At 43.6% G+C, this 27,107-nt stretch overlaps 1 protein-coding gene across 3 annotated transcripts in view; it reads right to left on the bottom strand.

The window, feature by feature from the left end:
* The window catches only part of LOC140396178 (zinc finger protein 800-like), a 162,111-nt gene that overhangs the window by 12,163 nt on the left and 122,841 nt on the right, over positions 1-27,107 (bottom strand). For all 3 annotated transcript variants that reach the window (XR_011936475.1, XM_072484441.1, XM_072484440.1), the window contains exon 7: positions 768-2,498. Coding sequence is in view for 2 of the 3 variants with exons in the window: in XM_072484441.1 (XP_072340542.1) it covers positions 768-2,498 (1,731 nt within the window). In the remaining variant the exon portion in view is untranslated. The remainder of the gene's footprint in view (positions 1-767; positions 2,499-27,107) is intronic.

Genomic DNA, 27,107 nt, shown 5'->3' with positions numbered 1-27,107 from the left:
GCAGTGTAAGCCTACTTGTGACAATAACGATTAATTATTTTTAAAATTCAAATTTGACCAGAGTGACACCTTTAGGTAAATCTGCGACAGAACAGTGGGATGTATTCAAGGATGAAAATTTTCTATTAAATCTACAATACCAAACAAAACCAAGGGGCTAAATTTAACCAAGATTACTGGGCTGGAAACTAATGACATTAACTCAAAGATGCACATCCCATCCAATATATAATGGAGAGTGAAATCAGATCAAATGCAGCACGGTAGCATTGTAGATAGCACAATTGCTTCACAGCTCCAGGGTCCCAGGTTCGATTCCGGCTTGGGTCACTGTCTGTGCGGAGTCTGCACATCCTCCCCGTGTGTGCGTGGGTTTCCTCCGGGTGCTCCGGTTTCCTCCCACAGTCCAAAGATGTGCAGGTTAGGTGGATTGGCCGTGATAAATTGCCCTTAGTGTCCAAAATTGCCCTTAGTGTTGGGTGGGGTTGCTGGGTTATGGGGATAGGGTGGAGGTGTTGACCTTGGGTAGGGTGCTCTTTCCAGGAGCCGGTGCAGACTTGATGGGCCGAATGGCCTCCTTCTGCACTGTAAATTCTATGATATCTATGAAATGCTAAACGAGAGCATTCCACCCCATTGTTTGGGTTCCGTCTCGGGTGAGTAAAGTTAGTAGTGCCCCATTAGAGTTAAATATCAGGGCAAAAACTACAAAAGGTTTGTTTTTTAGTTTTTTAACCACAAAATGAATGACATCACTGCACTCTTACCAGAGAGAAGGGCTTTGGACCGGGTGCTGCGGCCGACATTTTTATTTCCTTCCAGTGTCACAACTGAGTTTTTATGCGTCTTCTTGTGATGCTCCAGGTATGTCTTTTTGGCAAATGCCTTTCCGCACTTAGTGCACTTGTGCAGCGAGAAGTGTTTGGTGAATTTTACTTCAGTGCTAGGCTCTGCTCCATCAGTTTTCCTGCCAACAACGGCAGAGTATGGGACAGGGAAGGCAGAAGTGCCATCATGTTTCCTGGTGTGCTTTGCTTCATCCCTCTGGGCACCTCGTCTCGGCACTCTGTTCAGGACAAATTCAATCGGTTTTTTCACTGCTCGGCTCTCTAGATTGGCAGTGATTTTGCCCAGGTAGCGGGTTGACTTCTTGTGCACCACCGTTATATGTCTGACCACGTCCCTCTTGCGACGCGTCTCATAGGTGCAAAGGGGGCACTTGTAGAACTTGACATAGATATTGTTACCATCTGTGTGCAGTTCGATGTGCTTTGTCAGGTTCTGCTTGGAAGTGAACTGTCGCTTGCACAGCTTACAGTAAAGCTGTTTGAAGTCGAAGCCCATCGAGAGCTTGGGCTTTCTGGGGTTGGGGTGGCCAGCTGCCGCAGATAGGCTTGAACTCTTGGGGCTGTCATTCTCTTGCTTCACTTTGTTTTTCAGCATTGGAGTGATTTTGGTCTCGCCCACTTGACTTAAGCTTTTGGGCTCACCCTGAGGAGAGGTCCTGTTGGCAGGCAGTGTGACCTCTGTATTGCTTGTGCAGCAGGCACTAGTTTCCGTCACCTCCAAACAGCTTTCCACAGCTGTGCCCTGCTCCGGGGGCTTGGACAGACTCTCTCCCAGATTCATTTTGTGCACAATCAGCATGTGGCGCTTCAACATAACTTGTGAGCTGTACTTTCTCTTGCACAAAAGGCACTTGCACGCCGTCAGGTTGTACTCCGCCTTTGAGGAAGACTTGCGCCTGCGGGGTGGAGAAGCTGCCACAGGCTTGGAGGATGATTCTTCCAAGCTGAGCGGCTGTCCGGGTTTGGTGGCGATGTCAGGAGTAATGCAGTCCCTCCTCAGGCCGCGGTGCACCTCATCAAAATGCCGTCGCACGTTTGCTTTCGTGGCAAAGAACTTGTGGCAGACCGGACAGTTCCTGCCCACTGTGACGACGCCAATGCCCTTGGACTGTCTTCTGGTGTTACAGAGGGTGGACTGGTGCCCCGCACGGTTCTTAGTTTCGATGTACTTCTTCAGCTCTTCCATCCTCTTCTTGTGAACTTTCCTAACGTGCCGGCGCACACTGCGCCGGGAATTGAATGTTTTTGCACAAAGGCAGCAGACCAGGTGGGGAGCAAGAGTGGAACCATTGGAGATCCCCATCTCTGGAAGGGGAGGTTCCTTGCTTTGTTCTAATCTTTGCGCTTCTACTTCTTTCTTTATAAACTCTGTGACTGGACCAACGGGTTCCAACTCTTCCGCTGGTGCAATCTCTGGCATCTTTTCAACGACTGACTCTTGTGCTGGTAATTGGCTGGAGGTTTGTGGACTGTACGTTTCTATGTTGACGTCTGCATCATCGAGTCTACTTACATGCTGGTACACTGCATTCTGATTTGTTTCTATGGGTTCAAGTCTGATGACGTAGTCTTGCTTATCAACCCTAGGATAAATTGCTTCCAAAAGTTCCCGTATGGTGCGACTCTGTTTATCACTGGAATCTGGGAAATCTAAGTGGTTTAAAAAAAAAGAGTTTGCTTTGTTAGTGGAAGGGTGTGGATTGTTCAAGGAATTGAGTTACAGCTTTAACATATATTATAAATATAATTGACAAAGGTCACCGAGTTGCGTTTCTATAGACTAATGAACATTTGCACACATACTAGCCATGCTGTCTCCATTTAAACTCAATACATTTGCAGTCAGTGAATTTTTATTTACTGGACAAAAGACCATAATGGAATCAAAATCAAAGGATTGTATTTATAAGGTTCTGACTAACAGTACTTTCCTACATGACATTTTTTTAAATCTACATTTGTATAGCTCCTTTCCTGACCTCAGAAAGCACTTTTAAAGCCTAGGAAATACATTTGTAGTTACTTTTAATTTAGGAACCATGCCAGCCATGCATACAGTGACGTTCTGCAGAAAGTAATGAAATAATGGCCAAACAATCTGTTTTATGTGATGCCGGTGGAACGGTAAATAATAGCCAAGACCTGGGAGAAATCCTTGCTATTTGTACCATGGGATCTTTTCTATCCACTTGGCCTGCCTGGTGTGTGTGTGGAGGGGCCGGGGGCGGGCATTCTTTTCATGATGACCCTAGTGGGCAGCAGGAATAAATCTGACTTGACATTAGCCAGTGCAGGTACTGGATATACTTAGCATTTTGCTACTGTGTTCTATATTAAATGTCCCACTTTGGCGGTTCTGCTTATTTCATGATGCTTTTAAATACATGCATTCAAATATCTCCTCTCACTCCAATCATCACCAGGAACAGGCCTGTAAATCACAAGACTTATAAACTCAAAGTGCTCTCCAAAGATAGAAACTAAGTTCAAGAGAGAAAACAAATCTATAACAAAACAAAAGGATTTCTAACCTCAACCGCCCTTGCAGGAGGTGAGTTCCAGACCTTCACCATCCTCTAGGTGAAAACATTTCTCCTCAACTCTCCTAGAATTCTTGTGAATTATTTTGAATCTATGCTACTGGTTATTGACCTCTGCGAAGAAAAATGAGTCCTTCATTCTATCCAAGTCCTTCATAAATCTTTACACTTCAGTTAAATCTCCCCTCAACTTCCTCTGTCTCAAAGAACTCTATTCCTGCTAACATTTATTTTTTAAATTTCCAATTAAGGGGCAATTTGTCATGGCCAATCCACCTTCCCTGCACATCTTTTGGGTTGTGGGGGTGAGACCCACAGAAACACGGGGAGAATGCGCAAACTCCACACGGACAGTGACCAGGGGCCGGGATCGAACCTGGGTCCTTGGCGCCGTGAGGCAACTGTGCTAACCACTGTGCCACCATGCCACCCTATCCCTGCTAGTATTATCATAAATTTTCTCTGCAACCTCTCCCATCCTTTCTGTAATCAGGTTGATTAACTCAGTTGGCTGGTTCGTGACGCAGAACGATGCCAACAGAATGGGTTCAATTCCCTTACCAGCTGAGGTTATCCATGAAGGCCCCACCTTCACAACCTTGCCCCTCACCCGAGGTGTAGTGACCCTCAGGTTAGAGCACGACCAGTCAGCTCTCTCTCAAAAGGGGAAAGCAGCCTATGGTCCTCAGGGACTATGGTGACTTTTTGACAGAGCTGCATTAATGAATCCTTGGATGAACATTGTCTGCTCCACGTTCATGGAAAATTGTGCCAACAAAGAGTCATTGTCAATAGGGACTAGAACAAAAAGTGTGTGTAAAATCTAAACCTCACTATGCCCTGTGTCAGGCACCGTAAAGGAATTCTAAAGCATTCCTCTGCTGATTGTAAACCACATGTATTGTGCTCCATCCAATTTGGACATCATTGTTTTCTGTAAACACAATCCTATTCAGATTGTTTCATGTTGTTTTTCCTTTCTTATCCGCCATCAAATACCTCCCTCCACCTCACTGTTTACCGAGTTTAAATTAAGACACAACTTAGGTGTGCGAATCAAAACTGATTTTGCCCCAGAATTATGGTCATGAGAATCCTCACCTCCCTCATTCTCCCTTCTCTCCTATTAATGGATTTGAACTGAGAGTTTGAACGCATAGCCAAGGAGTTACAGAGAATGGAAGGCAATTTGGCAAATGAGAGAACAAAGGGAGATTAATGCGTTATGATGAGGGTTAATGCAAGTAAGTGAAAGAAGAACTTAACGAATGGAAGAGACTGAAGCAGATTGGAAATGACAGTTGTCTCTACATTAACCTTGACAAGTCACAAACAGCAACAATTAGCAAAGCAAAGAAAACATTGAGCTATATTAAATGTACGATAGTCATATTGAAGCTGTATAGTGTTCTGGTCAGCACATCGCTAACACTTCATTTAATAACCAGTGAGGCACAGGAAAACCTCCAAATCCCAGAAATTGTGTAGAAAAAGGACAACATAGTTGGTCTCCACAGTCAGAGGGCTACTATGAGGAACTATTAAACTCTGAATGATGGCAGTCAAGAAAAGAAGTCCTTGGAGAGACAACTTGAGGGATATTTAACATATTTAATTTAATTTAATAGGAAAAGCAAATGAGTATTAATTAAAATTGCATTTGCAATTGCAATTGCAGGACAAGGCAAAATAAATACAAAGTGTACAAACTGCAAGGGGCAGCTAGCTGCAGAACTGATGGCCAAGAAACACTTTTCACACAAAGTGGTAATTACCTGATGTAGTCTCCTTCATGGGGCACTAAAGGGCTATGTTGTAATGAAGTGGTGAAAACTGCACATTTCTACAAATGATGAGTTAACTGAGGTGAATGGGCATTCCTTCACTTATCTTTATGATGACAATCCAAAGCTAACTTGGAAACAAAGTATTCGGAGTCTGTTTGTACAATATCCAAAAGTTACGCATGTTCAGATCCGCAACTCATTGGCAAGAGTCCACTAATAACATTCCGATACTGCAGCTTTAGATTTCTAATATCGTATTCAATAAGTCATCTAAACAGTAAGCTACAAATATTGTAAGAAAGCAGATGAAGGGAGAAGAGCAAAAGGGAATAAGAAATAGGAGCAGGAGTAGGTCATTCAGCCCCTTGGGCCTGCTCCCCCATTCAATAAGATCATGGCTATTTTGATTGTGGCCTTAACTCCACTTTCTCGCCTTCTTATAGCCATCAGCTCCTGTGTGCATCAAAAATCTGCCTAATTCAACCCTGAATATATTCAATGACTCAACCTCAACTGCTCTCTGGGGGAGACAATTCCAAGGACAAATATACCCTTCAAGATAAAATATTTCTCCTTATTTCAGTTTTAAATGGGAGGCGCCTTATTTTGAAACTGCCCCAAAAATCTAGATTTCCCCACAAGGGAAAATATCCTGCCAGCACCTATCCTGTCAGGTTGCCTCAGAACTTTACAGATTTCAATAAGATCAACATCCTGGGGATTACCATTGACCAGAAACTGAACTGGACTCGCCATATAAATATTGTGGCTGCAAGAGCAGGAATCCTGTGGTGAGTAACTCACCTCCTGACTCCCGAAAGCCTGTCCACCATTTACAAGGCACAAATCAAGAGTATGAAGGAATACTCTCCACTTGCCTAGATGAGTGCAGATTGAACATCACTCAAAAGAGCGCGATACCATCCAGGGCAAATCCGCTTGTTTGGCACCCCATCCGTAAACATTCACTCTCTCCACCGACACAGTGGCAGCCGTGTGTACCATCGACAAGATACACTGCACAAACTCACCAAGGCTACTTAGACAGCACCTTCCAAACCCATGACCACTACCACTTACAAGGGTAAGGGCAGCCAACACATGGGATCACCACCACCTGGAAGTTCCCCTCCAAGCCATTATATTGCACTGTCACTATGTCAAAATCATGGAAATCCCTCCCTCCAGTTTAGGTACACTGAGTGTACCAACATCATATGGAGTGCAGTGGTTCAAGTAGGCTGCTCACCAGCTTCTCAGGGGCAATTAGGGATGGGCAATAAATGTTGGCTCAGCAGCAATGCCCTCATCCCAAGGATTTTTTATTTTTTTTTAAATCCCCTCTCATCTGTTCAAACTCCATTGGACCCACCTGCTCAACCTTTCCTTATACGACTTCTTCATCTCAGGAATCAGCCTAATGAACCTTCTCGAGACTGCTTCCAATGCAAGTATATCGTCCCTTAAGTAAGACACCAAAACTATAGAAAGTTTGTAGTATGCCCAATGCCCTGTACACTTGCAGCAAGACTTTCCTACTTTTACACTCCGTCTTTCTTGCAATAAAAGTCAACATTCCATCTACCTTCCTAATTACTTGCTATACCTGCACACTAACATTTTATGATGTGGAGATGCCGGAGTTGGACTGGGGTGAGCACAGTAAGAAGTCTTACAACACCAGGTTAAAGTTGTTGTAAGACTTCTTACTGTAACATTTTATGATTCACGTACATATCCCCCTATTGCAGCATTCAACAGTCTCCTAATTAAATAATGCATTGCTTTTCTATTCTTCTTTCCAAAGTGGATAATCTCACGTTTCCCAAATTATATTTCATCTGCCAAATTTTTGCCCACTGTCTTCACCTATCCATAACCATTTGCAGAATGTTTGTATCCTCATCAAAACTTGCTTTATTACTATTTTTGTGTCATCAGCAAATTTGATTTCAAACACGGTCCCTTCATTCAAGTCATTAATATAGATCAAGACCTTATGTAAATGTGTCATCTAAAAGAGAATACCCACCAGTAATGCAGCAGTCATTGCAGGATGAGATTAGTTCAGAGGTGAGACATGACCTTAGCTCAGGAGATCAAGTTGTGGAATCAGTTTTGGTGGAGATAGGAAATAGCAAAATAAGAAATCACCAGCAGGAGTAGTTTACAGATCCCCTAACAGTAGCTAGACTGTCGGACGGAGTATACAGAAAGAAATAATGGGGAGGCTTGCAAGAAAGGTACAGCAAAAATCATGCGTGATTTTAATCTTTATGCGAATCAGACAAATCAGATTGGCAAAGGTAACCTGGAAAATGAGTTCATAAGAGTATATTTGAGACAATTTCTTTTAGCAGTGCATTCTATTGCCACCCAGGGAGCAGGTTATTTTAGAGCAGGTTTGAAGGCGAGAAGTGTGCACCGAAAACCTAAATAAAGTCAATTACAAGAGTATGAAGACAGAGTTGGCTAAAGTGAACTGGGAAAATATGTTAAAAGGTATGACAGTCGAGGAGTAGTGGTAGACATTTAAGAAGATATTTCATAACTTTCAGCAATTTGTTCAATTAAGAAAGAAAGTCTCCATGAGAAGAATAAACCAGCCATAGCTAAGTTAAGGATAATATCAAATTGAAAGAAAGATACAATACTGTGAGGAATAGTGGTAGGTTAGGCCAGATTTTAGAAACCTGCAAAGAATAACTTAAAAAAATGAAGAAATTAGAGTACTAGCTAGAAATATAAAAACAGATCACAAGAGTTTCTACAAGTATCTTAAAAGGAAACGAGTAACAAAAATGAGTGTTGGCCCTTCAGAGGGTGAGATTGGAGAATTAATAATGGAAATCAGGGAAATGAACAAGTACTGAACAGGTACTTTGTGTCTGTCTTCACTGCAGAAGACAAAAGAAATTCCCAGAACATCTGAAAATCAACAGGTAAAGGGAGCGAGGAACTTCAAACAATCATATATAAAATGTAAAAGTCCTGGGTAAACTATTGGAACTAAAGGCTGACAAATCCCCTGGACCGCAATGCCTGCACTTGGGATTTTAAAACAAGTGGCTACAGAGATAGTAGACGTTGTAATATTTCAAAATTTCCTAGATTCTGGAAAGGTGCCAGTGGATTAGAAAATCACAGTCCATAGAATCATAGAATTGGGGCAGCACGGTAGCATTGTGGATAGCACAATTGCTTCACAGCTCCAGGGTCCAAGGGTCGATTCCGGCTTGGGTCACTGTCTGCGGAGTCTGTACAGCCTCCCCGTGTGTGCGTGGGTTTCCTCCCACAGTTCAAAGATGTGCAGGTTAGGTGGATTGGCCATGATAAATTGTCCAGGGTTGTCCTTGGTGTTGGGTGGGGTTACTGGTGGGTTGTGGGGATGGGGTGGAGGTTTTGACCTTGGGTGGGGTGCTCTTTCCAAGAGCTGGTGCAGACTCGACGATGGGCCGAATGGCCTCCTTCTGCACTGTAAATCCTATGAAATTCTATGAATCCCTACAGTGCAAGAGACCAGTCAGCCCATCAAGTCTGTACTGACCCTCCGGACAGCACTCTACCTAGGCCCACTCCCCCACCCCATTACTACTTCTTCAGCCTCACTTTCCAGTGGTCCGGTGTCCATTCTTGCCTCTCTCTTACCTTCAAAAAAACTCTTGCAATCTTCTTTTATATTACTCGCTAGCTTACACTCATATTTTATCTTCTCCCTCCTCATTGCTTTTTTAGTTGCCCTCTGCTTTGTTTTAAAGGCTTCCTACTAATCCTCACCACCTTGTATGCATTTTCTTTTGCTTTTATGCTGCCCTTGACTTCCCTGGTCAGCCATGGATGCCTCGTCCTCCCCTTAGCATGTTTCCTCCTCCTTGGGATGAATTTCTGTTGTGCATCCCGAATAATCGCCTGCAATTGTTGTTCCACTGTCTTCCCTGTTGGGCTCCCCTTCCAATCAACTCTGGCCAGCTCCTCCTTCAGGTCTTTGTAGTTACCCTTATTCAACTGTAATGCGGTTGCATCTGATTCCTGCTACATCAGTCACAAAAAGTTAGCATGTATGTAGGCTAATGGAATGTTGACATTTACTGCAAGGAAAAGTAAGTATAAAAGTAGGCAAGTGGTATTTCTACACATGTACAGGGCCTTGGTGAGATCACATCTAGAGCACTGGAGACAGTTTTGGCCTCCTTACTGAAGAAAGGATATAATTGCATTATAATTGCTGTTCAGACTGATTCCTGGATGAGGGGATTGTCTTATGAGGAAGATTGAGAAGTTGGGCCTATATCCATTGAACATTAGAAGAATGAGAGGTGATCTTTTTGAAACAAATCCTGAGGGGACCTGACAGAGTGGATGGCGAGAGGATATTTGCCCTTGTGGGGGAGACTAGAACCAAGGGACACAGTTGAAAAATTAGGGGTCTCCCATTTAAGATTTACATGAGGAGAATTTCTATTCTTTCAAAGGGCGTTAAGTCTATGGAATTCTCTTCTGTAAGAGAGCAATGGAGGCTGAGTCACTAAATATAATCAGGTAGTTAGAGAGATAGGTTCGATAGATTTTTGATTGACTTGGCTGTCAAGGGTAATGAGGGACTCACACAGGAAAAGTGGAGTTGAGGCCACAATCAGATCAGTCACGATCTTATCGAATGGCACAGCAGGCTCGTGGAGCCGAATGGCTTACTCCTACTTCTGTTCTTGTCCCTTGATACTGCTAGATTTTCTACTCAAGTCCATGTGTTCTGACTCAGGGTGAGATGCCACTACCTGAGCCAAACAATGCGTCTCATTACACAAAAATAGTCTGGAGCTGTAAAAGTCAAATTGTGAACATTAGAGCCTAATGGACGTTTGCACTCGCATTCAAAATAAGGGGGAAAGATTCCCTTTGGGGGACAGCTCTACAATTTAAATATGCTCCTGTGGGTTTTAAACTAATTTAAGATAATAATGTGTATCATTGGCAATAATTATGTGATTAGGCGATAAGAAAGCAGGTGCAACTTTGGACAATGGTCCTCGAGGTACACCAAGGAGTAAATATTTCTCACATTATCTTACCTGTTCAAGAGCAGTTTTCTTTTTTTGGTAAGTTTATTAAGTTGCAACAAATCTGGAATGTGTAACTTTGCTCAACAGCTTTTTCCTGAGTTATCAGCTCAAATGCAAGATCGACCCACAGCACCACAATCTCCACCACGGTAGAGCAAGGGGGCAGGTTCCAAATCCACTGTAGCTAGAATGGGGGTCAAATCCCATGCTGCTGGCATCAATCTAATCCACACTAGCCATTCGGCCAACTGGCTCCTCCAAGAAGTCAAAGTTGCTGTGGTAACACGCAACTTTCACCTGTATGTGGTCATCTGGAGCTATGAATAGCGATGGCAGAGGTTCTAATTTCTTTGAATCACATGGCTGACCAGGAATCTCTCCCTCGCTTACCACCTATCACTGGCATATGTTGGAAGGATTTACAAGTTAATACCCAACCTGTTTGACAGCGTTATGAAAGCACCTTCCGCGGCCATCAAGTCCTGCAGTGGGACTTGAACCCGGAGCTTCTGGCTGAGGCAGGGTCGCTATCCAGTGCACCACAAGACCTCCAGCTTTACGCATACAAAATTGATTGGGAGGAAGAGAATAATCGGTCCATCAGTCTGCCTCGTACTGATGATAGCTGGGACATCCTGGTTAAACATTTCCTCTGCTCACCACAGTCATGTAATCATGAGGTTTTTAAATAAAAAGAGAAAAAGCCCAGGACCAATAAGGGAATATTCTCAATTTTTCCCCCACTACCCTCAGACAATCAAATCGGGTAGATGAAACCATGGGACAGTAGGGGAGCGATTTAACTCTCAAGGACCCCCACTCACCTACTTACAATCTTAAATGAGGCAGGACAGGAGCAGACAATTAATTTGCTCTTAAGAGGTGGGTCAGTCATTACATTCTTTTCTTTTATTTGCATCCCTTTGGTCCGCTACCCCACCTAGACGTGCACGTTCCGGGTAAGTGACCTCAATATTCTTCCTATAAAACTATTACCTCATATTTATCTGTGCTGAACTTGACATCCCGATTATTTGCCCATTCTGCGAGATTATTACATTTTTTGCAGTGCTGGTCACCCAATGTGGTGTCGTCCACAAAATTAGAAATTGCGTTTTTGCTTTGAAAGTCCAAATCGGTATTGTGAATAGCAGTGGTGACATGAAGTACATTAATGTTAGGCACTTTGGCAGAGGTAATGTTGCCCAGGACAATAGCCTAGGAAAAGTGAGGCTATAGAAATGGACTAAATCACTGTAGCGTGGGTCACCCCAGAACTGCCAATTTGACACTTACCTACACCTCAGCAAGCAACAGTTTGTAAGGAAACTATCTTGACCAAGGATGCAGTACCTGAAATCAGGCCTTCTAGCTAAAATAATGAATGAAAGTCCCCACCACTCTGTAATTCCACGTCACTGGGTGTTATCAGGCATCTGCAGGAGGCATCACTTGGATCAGTCAGCAGAGTTTTTAACTGTGTCACTGAATTACGTGCGAGCCATGGCTCACTTGGTAACACACTCACCTCAAGTCAGAAGGTTGTGGATTTAAGCTGCAGAGAATTGAGCACATGATCTAAGCCGGAACCCCTGTACAGTACTGAGGAGGTGCTGCACTCTTCGGGCTGCTGCCTTTCAATGAGATACCAGACCGAGATGCCTCATCTGCTGTCTCAGCTTTAAATAACAGATCCCATGGCACCATTTCGAAGAAGGGTAATGTGGTGTATTTGGCCACCTTGAATGAAAATTCCTCAAGTTGATTATCTGATTATCACATTGTTAATGAGATTTTGCAGTGTCCAAACTGGCTGTATTTCAATGGTGACTTTGCCTCAAAAAGTACTTAGCTGACTGTAATGTTCTTGTGCCACATGGATGACAGCAACCAAAGCCCATGTACTGTGGCGCAAACCTCCCAGGTTATTGCAGCAGAAACAGACTGAATGTTACCAGTCGGGTGGCAGTTTCGAAGTGCAAGGCACCATCGATTACACCATGTCCCCATTCATATGTGTGCAGGCTAGAGCACCCAAAAACGGTTACTCTTACCCTCAGGTGATACATGGCCAGCAGCCACAATTATGTAAATGAATACCCATTTTCCAGAAAATCCTCGTGACACTCGTGTTATGTAAATGAATACCCATTTTCCAGAAAATCCTCGTGACACTCGTGTTATGTAAATGAATACCCATTTTCCAGAAAACCTTTGCGACACTTGCGGAGAAATTCAATAATTTTGCAACTGTTCCAATCGGAGGCTGTGCTGTCTGAAATACACTCACTCGTCCTACACAAACATTTATCACTTTTGTCATTTTGCAATGTTGCAATTTTGCACCTTGCAATGGATTTTAGCAAAACATTTGTTTTCTGGTGCAGCTTCCAGCTATGTTCCACAAAACAGATGAGACTACGCAGTAAAACACCAATGAATTGTTAAAAATGTGAAAACAACGGGCTGGATTCTCCGCCGGCAGCGCACCCACATCTGCTGGTTTCCCGGCGGCGTGGTGTGGCCACAATGGGAAATCCCATTGGCAGCTCGCTGCCGGCAAAGTCACGCTGCACAGGAAAACGCGGCTGGCAGACTGGAGAATCCCGCCAACAGATTTGAAATGCCAAATTAAAACAGAGTAAACGTGTGAAAAAGACTTTGTTCAATTTTATCACACCTGTACCATGACCTGACTTTGCAAATGGGTGGCAGTTACTTCTGGAAAAACTCCATTATTCTTTTCTGTTTAGCGTGCTATTTCTGGACATGTGCGATAGAGTTCAACATATTTTCAATGCTGTCACGCATATTTTTGGTGTTTTCGTGCCGGGGTAGCTCTATGGCCTTTGCAGGATCAGCTAGGGAAACAGACAGGTGAGCGGCAGGCATGCAGCAGATTCTTCAGGGTCATCAGCTTGCTTGGACTGCTTGATCGGAGAACATTTTTTAATCAATGGTGCCGCCATGCATGGTATGTCATCCAACCTTTGCAGAAATCTCCTTGGTTGTCTCTGCTGCATTTTCTCCTGCAGGCGAGCAAAATGTGCCTCATCATCAAGATTGGTTGGCCTCACCCTGCTTATCCTAATTCTTGATATCTTGCACAGTCGTAACCTGTTTCAGCCCAGTGTGGTGGAAGCAGCTGGCAATTGTGGCTTCCATCACCATCTTCCATGCCTTGTTTATCATGAACATAGTCAGTAGTACAGTTAAATTGCATCCTTGCTTCTTATTGAGGGCCTCGATAACCTGAGAGATCAGCTGTTGTTGATAGTGGGTTTTCAGGTTCCTCACCAGACCATGATACATTGGCTGGAGCTTGGTCATTGTGTTGGGTGGCAAAGCAACAGTTTTCTGCTCTTCAGGCTAGCGATGTCAACATTGCAGGAATTTTGTGTCATCCGTGTTTGACTCGTCGTGATTTCATTGTATTGCCATAAAAACCCTACTTTATTCTGTTGATAGTATATTTTTCAACCCCTCTTTGCAAACCAGCACATTGGCACTGCTGCCTCACAGCGCCAGGGACCCGGTTCAATTCCAGCCTTGGGTGACTGTGTGGAGTTCGCACATTCTCCCCGTGTCTGCGTGGGTTTCCTTCAGGTGCTCCGGTTTCCTCCCAAAGTCCAAAGATGTGCAGGTTTGGTGGATTGGCCATGCCAATTGCCCCTTAGTGTCCAGATTGATTCCGGGGATGAAAGGGTTGATGTATGAGGAGAGATTAAACTGTTTGGGCTTATACTCGCTGGAGTTTATAAGGATGAGAGGGGATCTAAATGGGATTGAGAAAGTAAACGTAGACCAAATGTTCCCCCTTGTGGGGAAATCTGGAACGAGAGGACACTGATATATGTTGAGAGGTGGTAGATTTAGAACTGAGACGAGGAGGAACTACTTCACGCAGAGGGTGGTGAATTTGTGGAACTCGCTGCCACATAGTACAGTGGAATCATCGGAGTCATTAAATCATTTCAAGAAAGAGATAAGACATATATTTGATTAAAAAGTGGGTTAAAGTGATATGGGCAACAGTTGGGGAGGTGGATTTGAGACTAGGAAGAGATCAGCCATGATCTGATTGAATGGCGGAGCAGGCACGAAGGGCTAATTACCTACATCTGCTCCTAATACCTATGTTCTGCTGCATTTATGTCAGCACTGTAGGGATTCTATGATGCCTGATGCAATTCAGTTCTTCTCACAACATGTGCAATTCCTCCACCTGCCTATGGGCCTATGTACTTACAGTCGGTTTTGTAAATTACAAATGTCACTAACCTGTTAACTGTCACTCATTTAGAGTGAAAGTGACATGTTTGGTTATTTTTTTATATCTCATTTGTTTTGATGCCAATCCAGAGGATCATAAATGGCACTTTTAATATTTACGCACTGCTGCAAACTTTATTGAAGCTGTTTGTTTATTGCATAGTACACTGTAGAGATCCAGTAATCCAGAGGCAATGTCAATGTAAAATGTCACTCTATATTAAGGGCACCAAACTCTGATGGATTAGAATATTGTAAAGATACTGTCAGTACACTTGAACATTTGTTTAAACATTTACTGTTTTAAGTGGCGTGGCACTGCATGAATTGGCTGAGAGCGCTGTGATCCTTTGTGCCACTCTGTCACGTGCCACTCTGTCACACTATTTCCACAGATCTAATCCGCCAAATGCCTTCAGGGAGCACGATTATGGAGCAGGATTATGTTTTAGGTCTGAGCTGGCCGTCACACTCATTGGATGAGCCAGCCCTAATCCAAACCCTACGGCATCCTGGTCAATCAGGATACATTTTTTGCTGATCACACTGGCAAGTCCAATGGCGTCTTTGGTTGATTAGGTTGCGCATGAGGTACTATCCAATATTGATTATTAGTCAGACATCATACATTTTAGTCGCATCACTGGATCTGCTGTCTGGTTCCCCTGAGAAGGAGTGCTGACCTGCATTAACTAACTGCCAAAGTGAGTCACGTTCAACTCTGTCTGCAAAGCTGGCTGTGCGGTACTGGAAGGTGGGCACAGAATACAATTGGAAAATTGTCCTTTTTCAGGGCAATTGAATGAAAGGAAGCAAGGAAGCAAGGATGGATTACAATAGAACAATACATGATCTCTCTCGGAGAGCAGATTTAGAAATTGCACACTGAAGATTGTGAAGATGGAACAACGGTCTCATCCAGACATTAAAAGCCTGAAGTTAACCAGTTACATACAAAATGCTCAACCCACCTGCAGGACAGCCCTGAAAAGTTCAATTGGAGCTCCCCAATTATACACTTTTGTTAAATTATAAATTCCCCATCATTCTTCCTCTTCTGTACTATTCCATAGCTCATTCAGAAGAATGCACTTGATTTCATCGAAAACACAAAGTGGCCTTAACACTAGGTTGCGATCTGCCAACAAAAGCTACAATTTAGGTGGGACTGTTCCTGCATCTTCCTGGTCATAGTTACAAAGCTAAATTTAAACTAGAAAGAAAAATCAAAATGGCAGATGGTTCAGGGCACAGGCACCCGAACCTAGAATTGGGAATCCGGTGTTTTAACCAGTTTGAATGTTTTATCTGCACTCAACTAAACCATTAGTCTCCATCGCTTACTAAACGTGCTTGGCCTGCAAGTCTGACCAGCATATGGTCAGCAGACTGCAACACCGATTCTCTGAGATTTGAGTTTGAAATAGATATTATTAACAATCCTCTTGACAAGTAAAGGGGTCGCCAGGGAAGAGAGTTTTAATCGGTTCCTTGTTCGGAACTGGATCTGAATAAATTAAACTTTACGTTTTCATGAATGCCAACAAAGAAGGTCAAACACTAAGATTTCAAAATTTGATTTTCGCAAGCTGGGAATAAAATAAAGCTTTTCAGAAAGACTCCCAGGAAGCGACCTGCGTACGACAATATAAATCTGTCAGGGGTAAAAAAATTAATCTTACAGCAGGTTGATAGAATCTTTGTTGAAAGAATATAATGTGGGTGACACTAAGCCAAGGCTGCGAAAGACAATATATTTGTAGCATTTGACTGAGGTACTGCGGGACACAAGAAAGATTTCCAACTGAGTCCTGTCACTGCTGGAATCACAGAATTTGGCAGGCATGGGATTATAGATGCTATAGTAGCAACTATAACAAAACCCCACAAAACAACAGAAATATAATTCAACTCCAACTGCGTGTATGTTAACACAAATTTCAATTCCTGATCAGCTTCTCTGCAAAAGTTCCAGATGTGTTAAAGTTTACAGTGCATGTGACAACTTACAATAAACCACAAAGTATACCAGATCAAAACATTAGTATTGTGCTCGTAATTACCATGCTGCATCAGAGAAATCACAAGTGGCTTTCCCCTAGTAATTGAACATCATAGATTTTGAGTAGTCCATGCAGAATTAGGGTAATATATCAATGCTGCTTACTTTCGGGGGGTGGGGGGTTCAACCAATCCTGAAATACTTCATACGCATAGAACCGATCCCTATGAAATGAACTCGCATAACATTGTCACCAGTAAAGCATAACGATAGATTTGATATTGGGTAAGATTTTTATGTTCTTAAGGCTGCTACATCTTGTTGCAATCTCTCCCAGCTGCAGTTTTATATCTAACACGTTTCTCCCTCTCTTTAGTTCTGATGAAGAGTCGAATGGACACAAAATGTTAACTCCGTTTTCTCTTCCTACAGATGCTGCCAGACATGCTGAGTTTTTTCCAGCACTCTTCTTTTTTATTCTTCCTGCCAAAATGGACAATTGCACATTTGCCCACATTATACTCCATTTGCCAGATGTTTGCTCACTCACTTACTCTATATCACTTTTTAGCCTCCTTATGTTATCTTCACAATTTACTTTCCTACCTATCTTTGTGTCATGAGCAAATTTAGCAACCATACCGTCAGTTCCTTCATCCAAGTCATTTAAATAAATTGTAAATGTTGTGTCCCCCGCACCGATTCCTGTGGCACACCACTTGCCACATCCCACCAGTCAGAAAAAGACCAATTATGCCAACTATTTCCTGTTAGCTAGCCAATCTTCAATTCATGCCAAAATGTTACCCGCTACATGACTAACTTTTATTTTCTGCAATAATCTTTGATGTGGCACATGATCAAATGACTTCTGGAAATCTAAGTACAGTACACCCACTGTGTTCCCTTTATCCACAGCACATGTGATTCCTGTTATGGGCCAGGGCTTAGAAACATCAAAGTGTATTATGGAGTTCAACTGACCTATAACTTTTATGTTGAATTTGGCTTGGATGAGCACAAAGCCCTCGCCTCAGGTGTGATTTAGCAGACTCCCTAGACACTTTAATCTAAACAAGGTTTATTCTAAGAATATATATAAACCACACAAGAATTTATATCAATTACAAACATAAAGACATCACACAGTTATAGTAATCTATGTATAACACTTAATGAATTCCCCTTTAACTGTTCCAATTCAATAACAAAATCCAATAAACCAAACACCCCTATTCAAGGGCATGGTCCAGCACACTGCATTCTCACTTGAATGGGACTGGTCTTTTTCCTGAAATTCTGAACCAGTCTCAACCAGCAGATTCAAAAGCCTTCCAGAAAGCAAACTACAAAGTTTAAGTTACCAAAGCAGGAATCCACAACCTGTTTACTCCTGGAGCAGTTTTTAAAATGTAAATATAGAAAGACAGGAAACACTTCTTTCCCCTAGAGTCCACAGCAGTCAAACTGAATTTGAAACCAAAACACCTCACACAGCCACAGCCCAGCTCCACCCACACAATGGCATCACTGAAGCCATGTGATAAGATAAAAACCTTTCTTAAAGGGACACTCACATGACACTCCTTCAAAGAACTCCAATAAATTGGTTAAACATGATTTCCCTTTCACAAAACCATGTTGACTCTGCCTGATTGGCTTGACTTTTTCCAAGTTCCCTGCTATATCACCTTTAATAATGGCTTCAAACATTTTCCCCATGACAGATGTTAGGCTAACTGGCCTGTAATGTCTTGCTTTCTGTTTCCCATCTTTTTTGAATAAATGAGTTACATTTTCTATCTTCCAATCTTATAGAACCTTCCCTGAATCTAGGAATTTGGGACAATTACAACCAATGCATCAACTGCCTCATTAACCATTTCAGGACAGCACAATGGCATAGTGGTTAGCACAATTGCTTCACAGCACCAGGGTCCCAGGTTCGATTCCCGGCTGGGTCACTGTCTGTGCGGAATCTGCACGTTCTCCCCGTGTCTGCGTGGGTTTCCTCCGGGTGCTCCGGTTTCCTCCCACAGTCCAAAGGTGTGCAGGCTAGGTGGATTGGCAATGCTAAATTGCCCTTGTCCAAAAAGGTTAAGTGGGGGTTGCTGGGTTACGGGGTAGGGTAGGTACGTGGGCTTGAGTAGGGTGATCTTTGTAAGGGCTGGTGGACTCGATGGGCCGAATGGCCTCCTTCTGCACTGTAAATTCTATGATTTCAAGATCTTAGGATGATGTCCATCAGGACTCCAGGATTTGTCAGCCCACAGGCCCAACAACTTGCTCAATACCACTTTTCTGGTGATTGAAATTGTCCCTAAGTTCCTCCCTCCCTTCCATTTACTGCTACTTCTTGAATTTTACTTGTGTCCTCTAAAGTGTAGACTGATGTAAAATATCTGTTTCATTCATCTGTCATAGTCCTGCTTTCCATTATCAATTCCCCAGATGCACATTTTATAGGACCAATACTCACTTTGTTAACTGTTTTCTTGTTTAAATATCTATAGAAACTCTTACTATCCGGCTTGATATTACTAGCTAGCTTTCCCTCGTACTCTAATTTTTCCCTCATCAATCTTTTTGTCACTCTTTGACATCATAGAATTTACAGTGCAAAAAGAGGCCATTTGGCACATCACGTCTGTACCGCTCCTTGGAACGAGCACCCCACTTAAGCCCATACCTCCACACTATTCCCATAACCCAGTAGCCCCACCTAACCTTTTTTGACTCTAAGGGCAATTTAGCATGGCTAATCCACATAACCTGCATATCTTTGGACTGTGGAATGAAACCGGAGCACCCGGAGGAAACCCACGCAGACACAGGGAGAACATGCAGACTCCGCACAGACAGTGACCCATGCTGAGAATTGAACCTGGGACCCTGGAGCTGTGAAGCAACAGTGCTAACCACTGTGCTACCATACCGCCCTTTATATTCTTTCCAATCTTCTGATCTGCCACCTGTTTTGCACAAATTTGTGCTTTTTCTTTAAGTTTAATGGTTTAATTTTTTAACCACGGATTACCCCCCCCCTCCCCCATGGAATTTTTCTCTCATTGGTATGTGTCTATTGTGTGTATTCTGAAATATCCTGATAAACGTCTGCCACTGAACCTCTACTGATTTATCCCTTTAGCACATTTGCTAGTTCACTCTCGCGATCTCTGCTTTCATGCCCTCATAATTGCCCACGTTTAAAATACTAGTCTTGGACGTATTCTTCTCTCCCTCAAACGGAATGTAAAATTCAATCATATTATGATATTAGGATTATGCCAGAAGCTTGCTCCAAGATTCAATGAGATTAGAGCTGATCTGTAACTCATCTTAATTTTCCAGTCTTTGTTCCATATCCCTTAATACCCTTAGCTCACAAAAATATATCAATCACAACCTCATCAAATTTTTTGTTCTTAAACATTGTACAGCTTGCTCAACTGTCTATACTCCAGGGAATACAGGCCCAGTTTATGCAATCTATCCTCATAATTTAGGTCTTTGACCCACCAGATATTCTGATAAATCTGCAATTTTTCAACTGTTACTGAGCTTAATGTCCCTCAAACACCACGAAGTCTGTAAATCGATCTTCGGATTAATTGGAGAGCATTGGCTTTCCTTCAGGTTAGTAGTCTGTTGTAAATCCCTCTCTCATTGTCAAGTCAAAAGGAGCCGGGCATAAAATGAGTGGCTCAGGTATCACGTGATGTGAGCGATGAAGCAGCTGCGTTTACATGAGCTCTGACTCCACTCATCTTTTAATCCTTTATTTTATCCTAATGCACATTCCATAATTATCTTTATTTTTTGAATATGTGACTTTCACTATGTCCCTGGATGATCCTGGTCCGAATTTGGTGGTGAAGAGCTGACTTGAATCAGAGAGAATCCTTTTTGATTGGGATGGTTGGAGATGGCTGGGGTGGGGCCCAGTTTGCAGAGGTGGCTTTGCTGGTGAGCGGGGCCGACGCCTCGGCAGTGCAGTATGCATCAGGATGGTGACCGCCATTGCGAATGATAATGTCGGCTCTGTGGTGCAGGATTTTGGTGCTCACTTTGATGAACTGAGAAGTATCCTTGAGAGAAGGTTCCATGGAGCGCATTTTTCCAGAGGCTTGGGGTCGGGTGGAGGCCCCGACCACTTGTCTTACGCTGACCTGTCCACGATGCTCATTGTAAGGGGATGGAGGTGGCTGGCCATGTTAAGTCATCCCATTGGCCCAGCACTGGGCTTCTGGCAATGGTATGGAGGAGGTGAGGGCGCTTCGTTCGATGGAATGTTTGAGAGATCCCGAGTGTTGTTTGACAATCCTGTCATGGCCTTGGCCTTTCCAAATGAGGTAGATGGTGCTATTATCCTGCAGTTCATCAATAATGCTGGACTTTATTCTCTTGTGATTATGACGTTGATTTCATGTTGTTGTCTTTTCTCCTGACAAGGGTGCATGGTGTTTGAGCACAATGCGTGGGTCTTTTGCTATCCTATTTTAGCAAAATCCATATTGAATCAGCAAAGTGATACGGGGTTTGTGCAGTCTTACCTTTTTTTATTATGTGCTGTAATCATTGCATCCATGAGAAGGGAGCGCATATTAGACACCCTGGGCACGATCCTTCGGCCACGCTGTGCCGGAAAACCAGCTCGCTCGTCGCGGCGCAGCGCAGCAAGGCCGATGAAAACCGAGAGACCCCGCTCCAGCGGTCTACCCAGCTCGCAACACCTCATGAGATTCAACGCAATCATTCGGGACGTTGCAAGAGGAATCCCATCCGCAAAGGGCAGGATCACTTGTCAGCAAATCTGCATATTCGAGCAAGGCAGTAAGCTTTACTGTAATGTGCAGATTCCTGAGGTACATGAGGCTTTAGGATTCAATCCCTTCACCTTGGGGACCCCGGGCGAGCGCCATTTGGTACTGGTCCTCACAAATGGCGTCCCGATCTCTCGCTACAATGGGGAGTTCCAGCGAGAGGAGCTCCCCATTGTAAAATACGGGGCTATGTGTGGCCATGGCCACGCGTTCCCCGTTCAGGTCCCTTATTCAAAGCGAGTCACTTTGAATAGCCATGTGTTACTCGGCATTGCGAGTGCTGGGAAACACGTGGCTGAATGCGCTCACTCGGGAGCTTTGTTCCCTTTTGGGAAGATCGCGTCCCCCTTAACCCATTTATAGAGAGGATGAGTGCAGCTACAGCAGGGTGATGGGTGGATGGTTAAAGAAGTCCTCACTTGGATTGAGGATAACCCCAGTTAGAGCTAATTGTATCGGGTCTTTATTTTGCTTATGTTGTTGCTTTGAATTTTGAGAATGCATACTTGTTTCCTTCAATTGCCTGTGCAGATTATCCTTGAGAGGATTGGGTTCCTTCTGATTCTGATCTGTGATTGGCGTTTTTAGGACTATTGGGTTAGGGAGTGGAGAAATGAGTGGTGCATGTCACATGTCGATTCATTCCGTTTAGATTTGTTGAAGTGAGAGTCTGTTTGGGGGTAGGCTTGTTGGGGGGTTAGGTGCCTTCCTCTCGGTGGTCTTATATACTGGTTTCCTGATGTCCTCCTCATGTGGTTGGGTCTTCCATGGGGAGGTAGTGTTTTCTCTCTGTTGAGGCAGCACTGCCTTGTCCCCTAATATCCTTCTTGCAATGGCATACAGTGCTAATTTGTGTCTAATGTTCTCCAGTCTTGGGTGTTCCTCCCTTGGGCGGGGAGGGGAGGGGGGGGGGGGGTTCTTCTCTTCGCCTGGGTGAGCAATGTGCTGTTAAAAGCCCTGTTTTGGTTTGTGGGTTGGTACCATGCCCTGGGTGTGGTTAGTGAGGTGCTGGCTGGATGGTGGGTCCTGGACGTACTGACTCCTTTGTATGCTGGTCTAGGCCAACTCCGATGCTGTGATGCCCTCTTATGATTGGGATGTCCCTTCGCAAAGGCACTTATTAGGGACATACATCCTGCAAGGCTGAGTTTTTTGATTGCTTGAATTTCCCTGGTTTATTGACTCTTAAGTGTATGGGGGCATGGGGATGAGCGGGGCCCTGTACTGTGGTTGATATCCTTTGCCTTATAAGAATGAGCAGCTTTTTCTCTTCATCTGGTGGTGGGCGTGCAACAGGAGGTATACGGACTTATAGCGGTATCTTGGTCCTCTTTTATCCTGAGAATTTATGCTCCTGAAAGCTCTCCCTTTTTATCCTGTCTCATTTTAAAAATTGTAACGTGCTGACTACATTGACCATAATCCAAATCTTTAGCTGGTACTCTCTGTATAAACGTGTGGAATGGTGATCATTCTATGCTGTGCTTGAGGTTGGGATTATGATACATTGTGTGGTATATGTAAAACATCCTTTTAGAACATATTTTCTTTGTTTTCTTTCTATTTTTGTTATGGTGGGGTTTAAGAATCCGTGATTGGCTCCTGCCAATCAGATGAGGGGTACAGATGAGCCTGACATCCAAGGAGAGGGGGTTACAGTGTGTCATTTGCGCCTCTGGTGTTGCTGGAGTTGAGGGAGATATGTGCCGGTGCGTGTCCGAACATGGCATGATAAATTCATCCTGAACTCTCGTGGTCGTTGCGAGCAATCGCTGTGTGGGAAGGTGTGCACCATTTTACCATGTATCCATGGCCTATCTTTCTCTCCCTTGTTCTCTGGTGGTGCATATAGAGACACGAGGTTGAGGCTAATGATTGTACTGAAACCAGTTATATTGTTGTTCTCCTGTTCCCCTCTGTGTCCATATATGTTGAACATTTTCTTTGTGTTGTTCTGTACCATTCCTGTGGATTTGTTGGGTTATTTGTTAAAATGAAACAATGTTAGGGAGAGGGGGCAGAGTGAGGGATGGGGGCAGAGTGAGGGAGAGGGTGCAGAGTGAGGGAGAGGGGGAAGAGTGAGGGTGAGGGGGAAGAGTGAGGGTGAGGGAGCAGAGTGAGGGAGAGGGAGTGGAGTGAGGGGAGGGGCTGAGTGAGGGTGAGGGGAGGAGTGAGTGATAGGAGGCAGATTGAGGGAGAGGGGGCAGAGTGAGGGAGAGGGGGCAGAGTGAGGGAGAGCGAGTGGGGTCAGTGGGGGCATGTGGAATGAGGGAGAGGTGGCAGAGTGAAGGAGAAGGGGCGGAGTTAGGGAGAGGGTATGGAGTGAGGGTGAGGGGATGGAGTGATGTAGAGGGGATGGAGTGAGGTAGAGGAGGCAGAGTGAGGGATTGGGGTGGAGTGAGGGGGAGGCGGCAAAGTGAGGGAGAGGCGATGTAGTGAGGGAGAGGGGGTGGAGTGAATGAGGGGGGGCCAGGTGAGGGAGAGGGGGCGGAGTTAGGGGAGGAGACAGAATGAGGGAGAGGGGCCGGAGTAAGGGAGAGCGGGCGGAGTGAGGGAGAGGGAAAGGTGTGAGGGAACGGTTTGAGGAGTGGAGTAAAAAATAAAAAATAAAAAAATAAAAAAGAAACAATGTTAAAAAGAAAAATATTTTATTTTAAAAAGCGACTGGCTTTCTTCTCCGGTTAAAATGTTTTGCTATTGTTACTAGTGAAAGACATTCGCCCAAAAAAAGAGGAGAAGAGAGGGAGAGAGAAAAAAATTGATGGAGATTGTTGAACTATGAAAATTGCACTGTTTGTCTTTCAATCGTGGCTCATGTTTCAAGTTAGATTACACTAGAAAAATGCACAGATCGCCACAGGCCTGTCACTGCAAGTGAATTTGTAGGCTTTAATACAAAGTGATGAATTGGAGCTCAGTCTCATCTTTAATATGAACTGTATATTGTTATTTCTCCTTCATTGAATTTTGATACTTGGCCAGCTAGTAGTCACCATGTTTGCGGTTCCCATTAATTAAACTGACTATGGTCCTGAAACAAACTTAGTTTTGTCGTGTTGGGTGTTCTGGTTCACAAACAAGCCAACAATACTGGAAGTGGTGTAAAGCTATTTTATTAACTGTTCAACTATGCTAACATACAGTAAACGTGGGTATAAGCAATACCAGCTTAACTGTGGACCCTTTCCTATCACTAGCTATGGTGAGGCACTCAGCACATGGTAAATGCCTGTGATGCAGGCTGTGAGCTCTGTGCTCTTGAGCTGGCTGCTGCTAGAATGAGCGGGAACTCTCCTGTCTCCTGTCTTTATAGTGCTTGTGCTCTCACTGGTGATTGGCTGCGGTGTTATATATGCTGGTTGGTCCTACTGCATGTCCATCAGTGTGTGTATGTGATTGTACCATAATGTACTGATGTATAGTATGACAAGTTTGTAACACAAATTAATGTCACTTAAGGTGGTGTTGGGGAGAAGTTGAAAATGATTGATGTCAAAATGAGTCTGAAAATTAATTCTAACTGGCAAACTGGCATAGACGACAGAGAGACATTAATAACCCAGCTTTGAGGGGTAGATAGATAATTGTTTCGGATTGACAGCGGTAAATCAAAAATGTAACGTTTCTCTCTGTGAATTTTTGTCAGGTTAACTTTTGCTTTTGAACCCTATTTAATATTTAGATTGACATATCTGTTCTTTTGAGATGGTACCCGTTTGATCACCTTTCTCCCAATTCAGTCTTCGCAGTCAAATTCTGTTCTGAAACAAGTGGTGGAATTTAGTGTTAATTGACATGGGTTCAATCCACCAGTTGCAGAAGCAGTGGGGAACCTTCTTCGGGAGTGAGGGTTAAGGATCCCGGGGTGAAAATCCCACCTGGTGAGAGCTGCCGACCAGACATTGGCAGCTCCCCATTACGGGTCATGTCACCTTGAGCAGTGGCTGCTGCTGGTAGTGCACTCAGGGGCAAGGATTGCCGATGGACCCAGGACATGGCCAGGGGTCAAGGAGTTGGAGGCCAGGCCTTTCAGTGGCCAGCCCCCTTCCAGATGCTGGGTCCTTCTTGAGCAGTGGTGAGAAAGCTGCGGCCAGAGGGGGGGCTGGAGGTGGGTCATGCAGCCCATCAGGTTTCGGAGTGCAGCCCACGAGACATTCTGTTGCCCACACGCAGAGTCGCCACATTCCGTTGTTTCCGTCCAGATCGTTTTTCCCTATCGGTACGACTAAAGTGATTTGACGTAAAGCAGGACAGGTAAGTGAGGTGCATGCTGGTTGCATACAACTGCGACTGTGTGCACGCCCTCTGCATCCAATCAACGTGTAAATATTTCTGTTGTTTTCACCATTTAACATTGATAGTGCCATTAATATGTAAATGATTCAGCATTTTCTACAATTTGTTAAGAAATATTTGGCGCGAATTAAATGTATTTGATCTTATTCATGGGATCATGGTTAGTGAACAAGCCTGATTTCAATCTTGTGGCCCAATGAGATGAAAGAGGGCCACTCATGCAGCCTACTCACTAGCCTCGGGGGCCTATTACTGCTCTTGAGGAATGGGAAGGCCATGCCACATACATGTAATCCCTGAAACACCACCAAATTAGACTGACCTCAAGGATAATTGGTGCCAAATGGCTTAATAATGAGCCTAATTAACCTTTCACGAGAATGCGCGTTTCACCCATGGGCCCCTTTCTACCTAGAATGGGAAGTTTTCCTACTACCAGGAGACTGACATGTGGCCTGACTGGCTCCTGCATTAAATCCAGCCCTAGGTTTCGTTAGTTCCATTAAAACAGTCCATGTTATGAGCGCTTCATGAATGTCTAGCTTGATGTATGATTTATTTTCCTCAACAGGTTCCAAATCATAAGAATTACTTAAGATCAGGGTTGTTTGGTTATTTTGATTTGATAGTAATATTTACTGAAAAATATTTATTAATAACCTTTACTTGGAGTTTCATTTCATCAATAAATCGACTTAATAGTTTATAAACCAATATTTTTGGTAGTTTGCTATTTGACCATGAATTTGAATTGGTTTTTGGAGCAAGCAATGAGATAAATTAAGGAATTGCCCGAGCTACTCTGCGCACTGACGTCGTAACTTTAAGAATTGAGATTTTTTTTTTTTAAATCTGTTTTAAAAAAAGGTCAGGAGTTATTACTGTTAGTGAATTAGTTTATCAACGGGATGTAGGGTTTACTCTTCACCCCAAATTTGTTACATCATCGGGTATTTTGCAAATACACGCATATTTCAGTTCATTGGGACCGTAGGTGTCTTGTCATTTATACCAAACACATTAAGAAAAAGTAACTTCGAGGAACTCAAAGCATTGGAATATTAAAATGTCTTAGAGTAAATTAAAGCAACCCGGTTTAAGCGTAATTCTGACTGTAGTTTGCTGGTTCAACAGATTTAATCGTGTTGTCATTGGGCATAGTTAAAACTTTAAACATGCTTCCACTAAGATGGCACAGTGGAATACCACACTGGTCTTTGAATAAAGCCAAACTAACGCAATGGAATACCTCTCTTTCCACTTACTGTCACAATCCAATGTCAAATGGCTGTGTAATCTCAACTCAGTGTCCTGTTGGCATAGGCACAAAGCATGTTGGTGTCAAATCTGCAACGTCACTCAGAGAAGCTAAAGGATAGCTAGTGGGAAACATGGAAAATGTCACATGAAGCAGAACAGAGAGTGGATCAGGGGTGTACCACTGGAGCCTTGGTTTAATTAAAGACAACGCCTCTGGCA

This window comes from Scyliorhinus torazame, chromosome 19, assembly GCF_047496885.1.
Source record: "Scyliorhinus torazame isolate Kashiwa2021f chromosome 19, sScyTor2.1, whole genome shotgun sequence".
Lineage (NCBI taxonomy): Eukaryota > Metazoa > Chordata > Chondrichthyes > Carcharhiniformes > Scyliorhinidae > Scyliorhinus > Scyliorhinus torazame.
The sequence above is the reverse complement of the archived record's forward strand: the minus strand, read 5'-3'. Positions and strand labels throughout refer to the sequence as shown.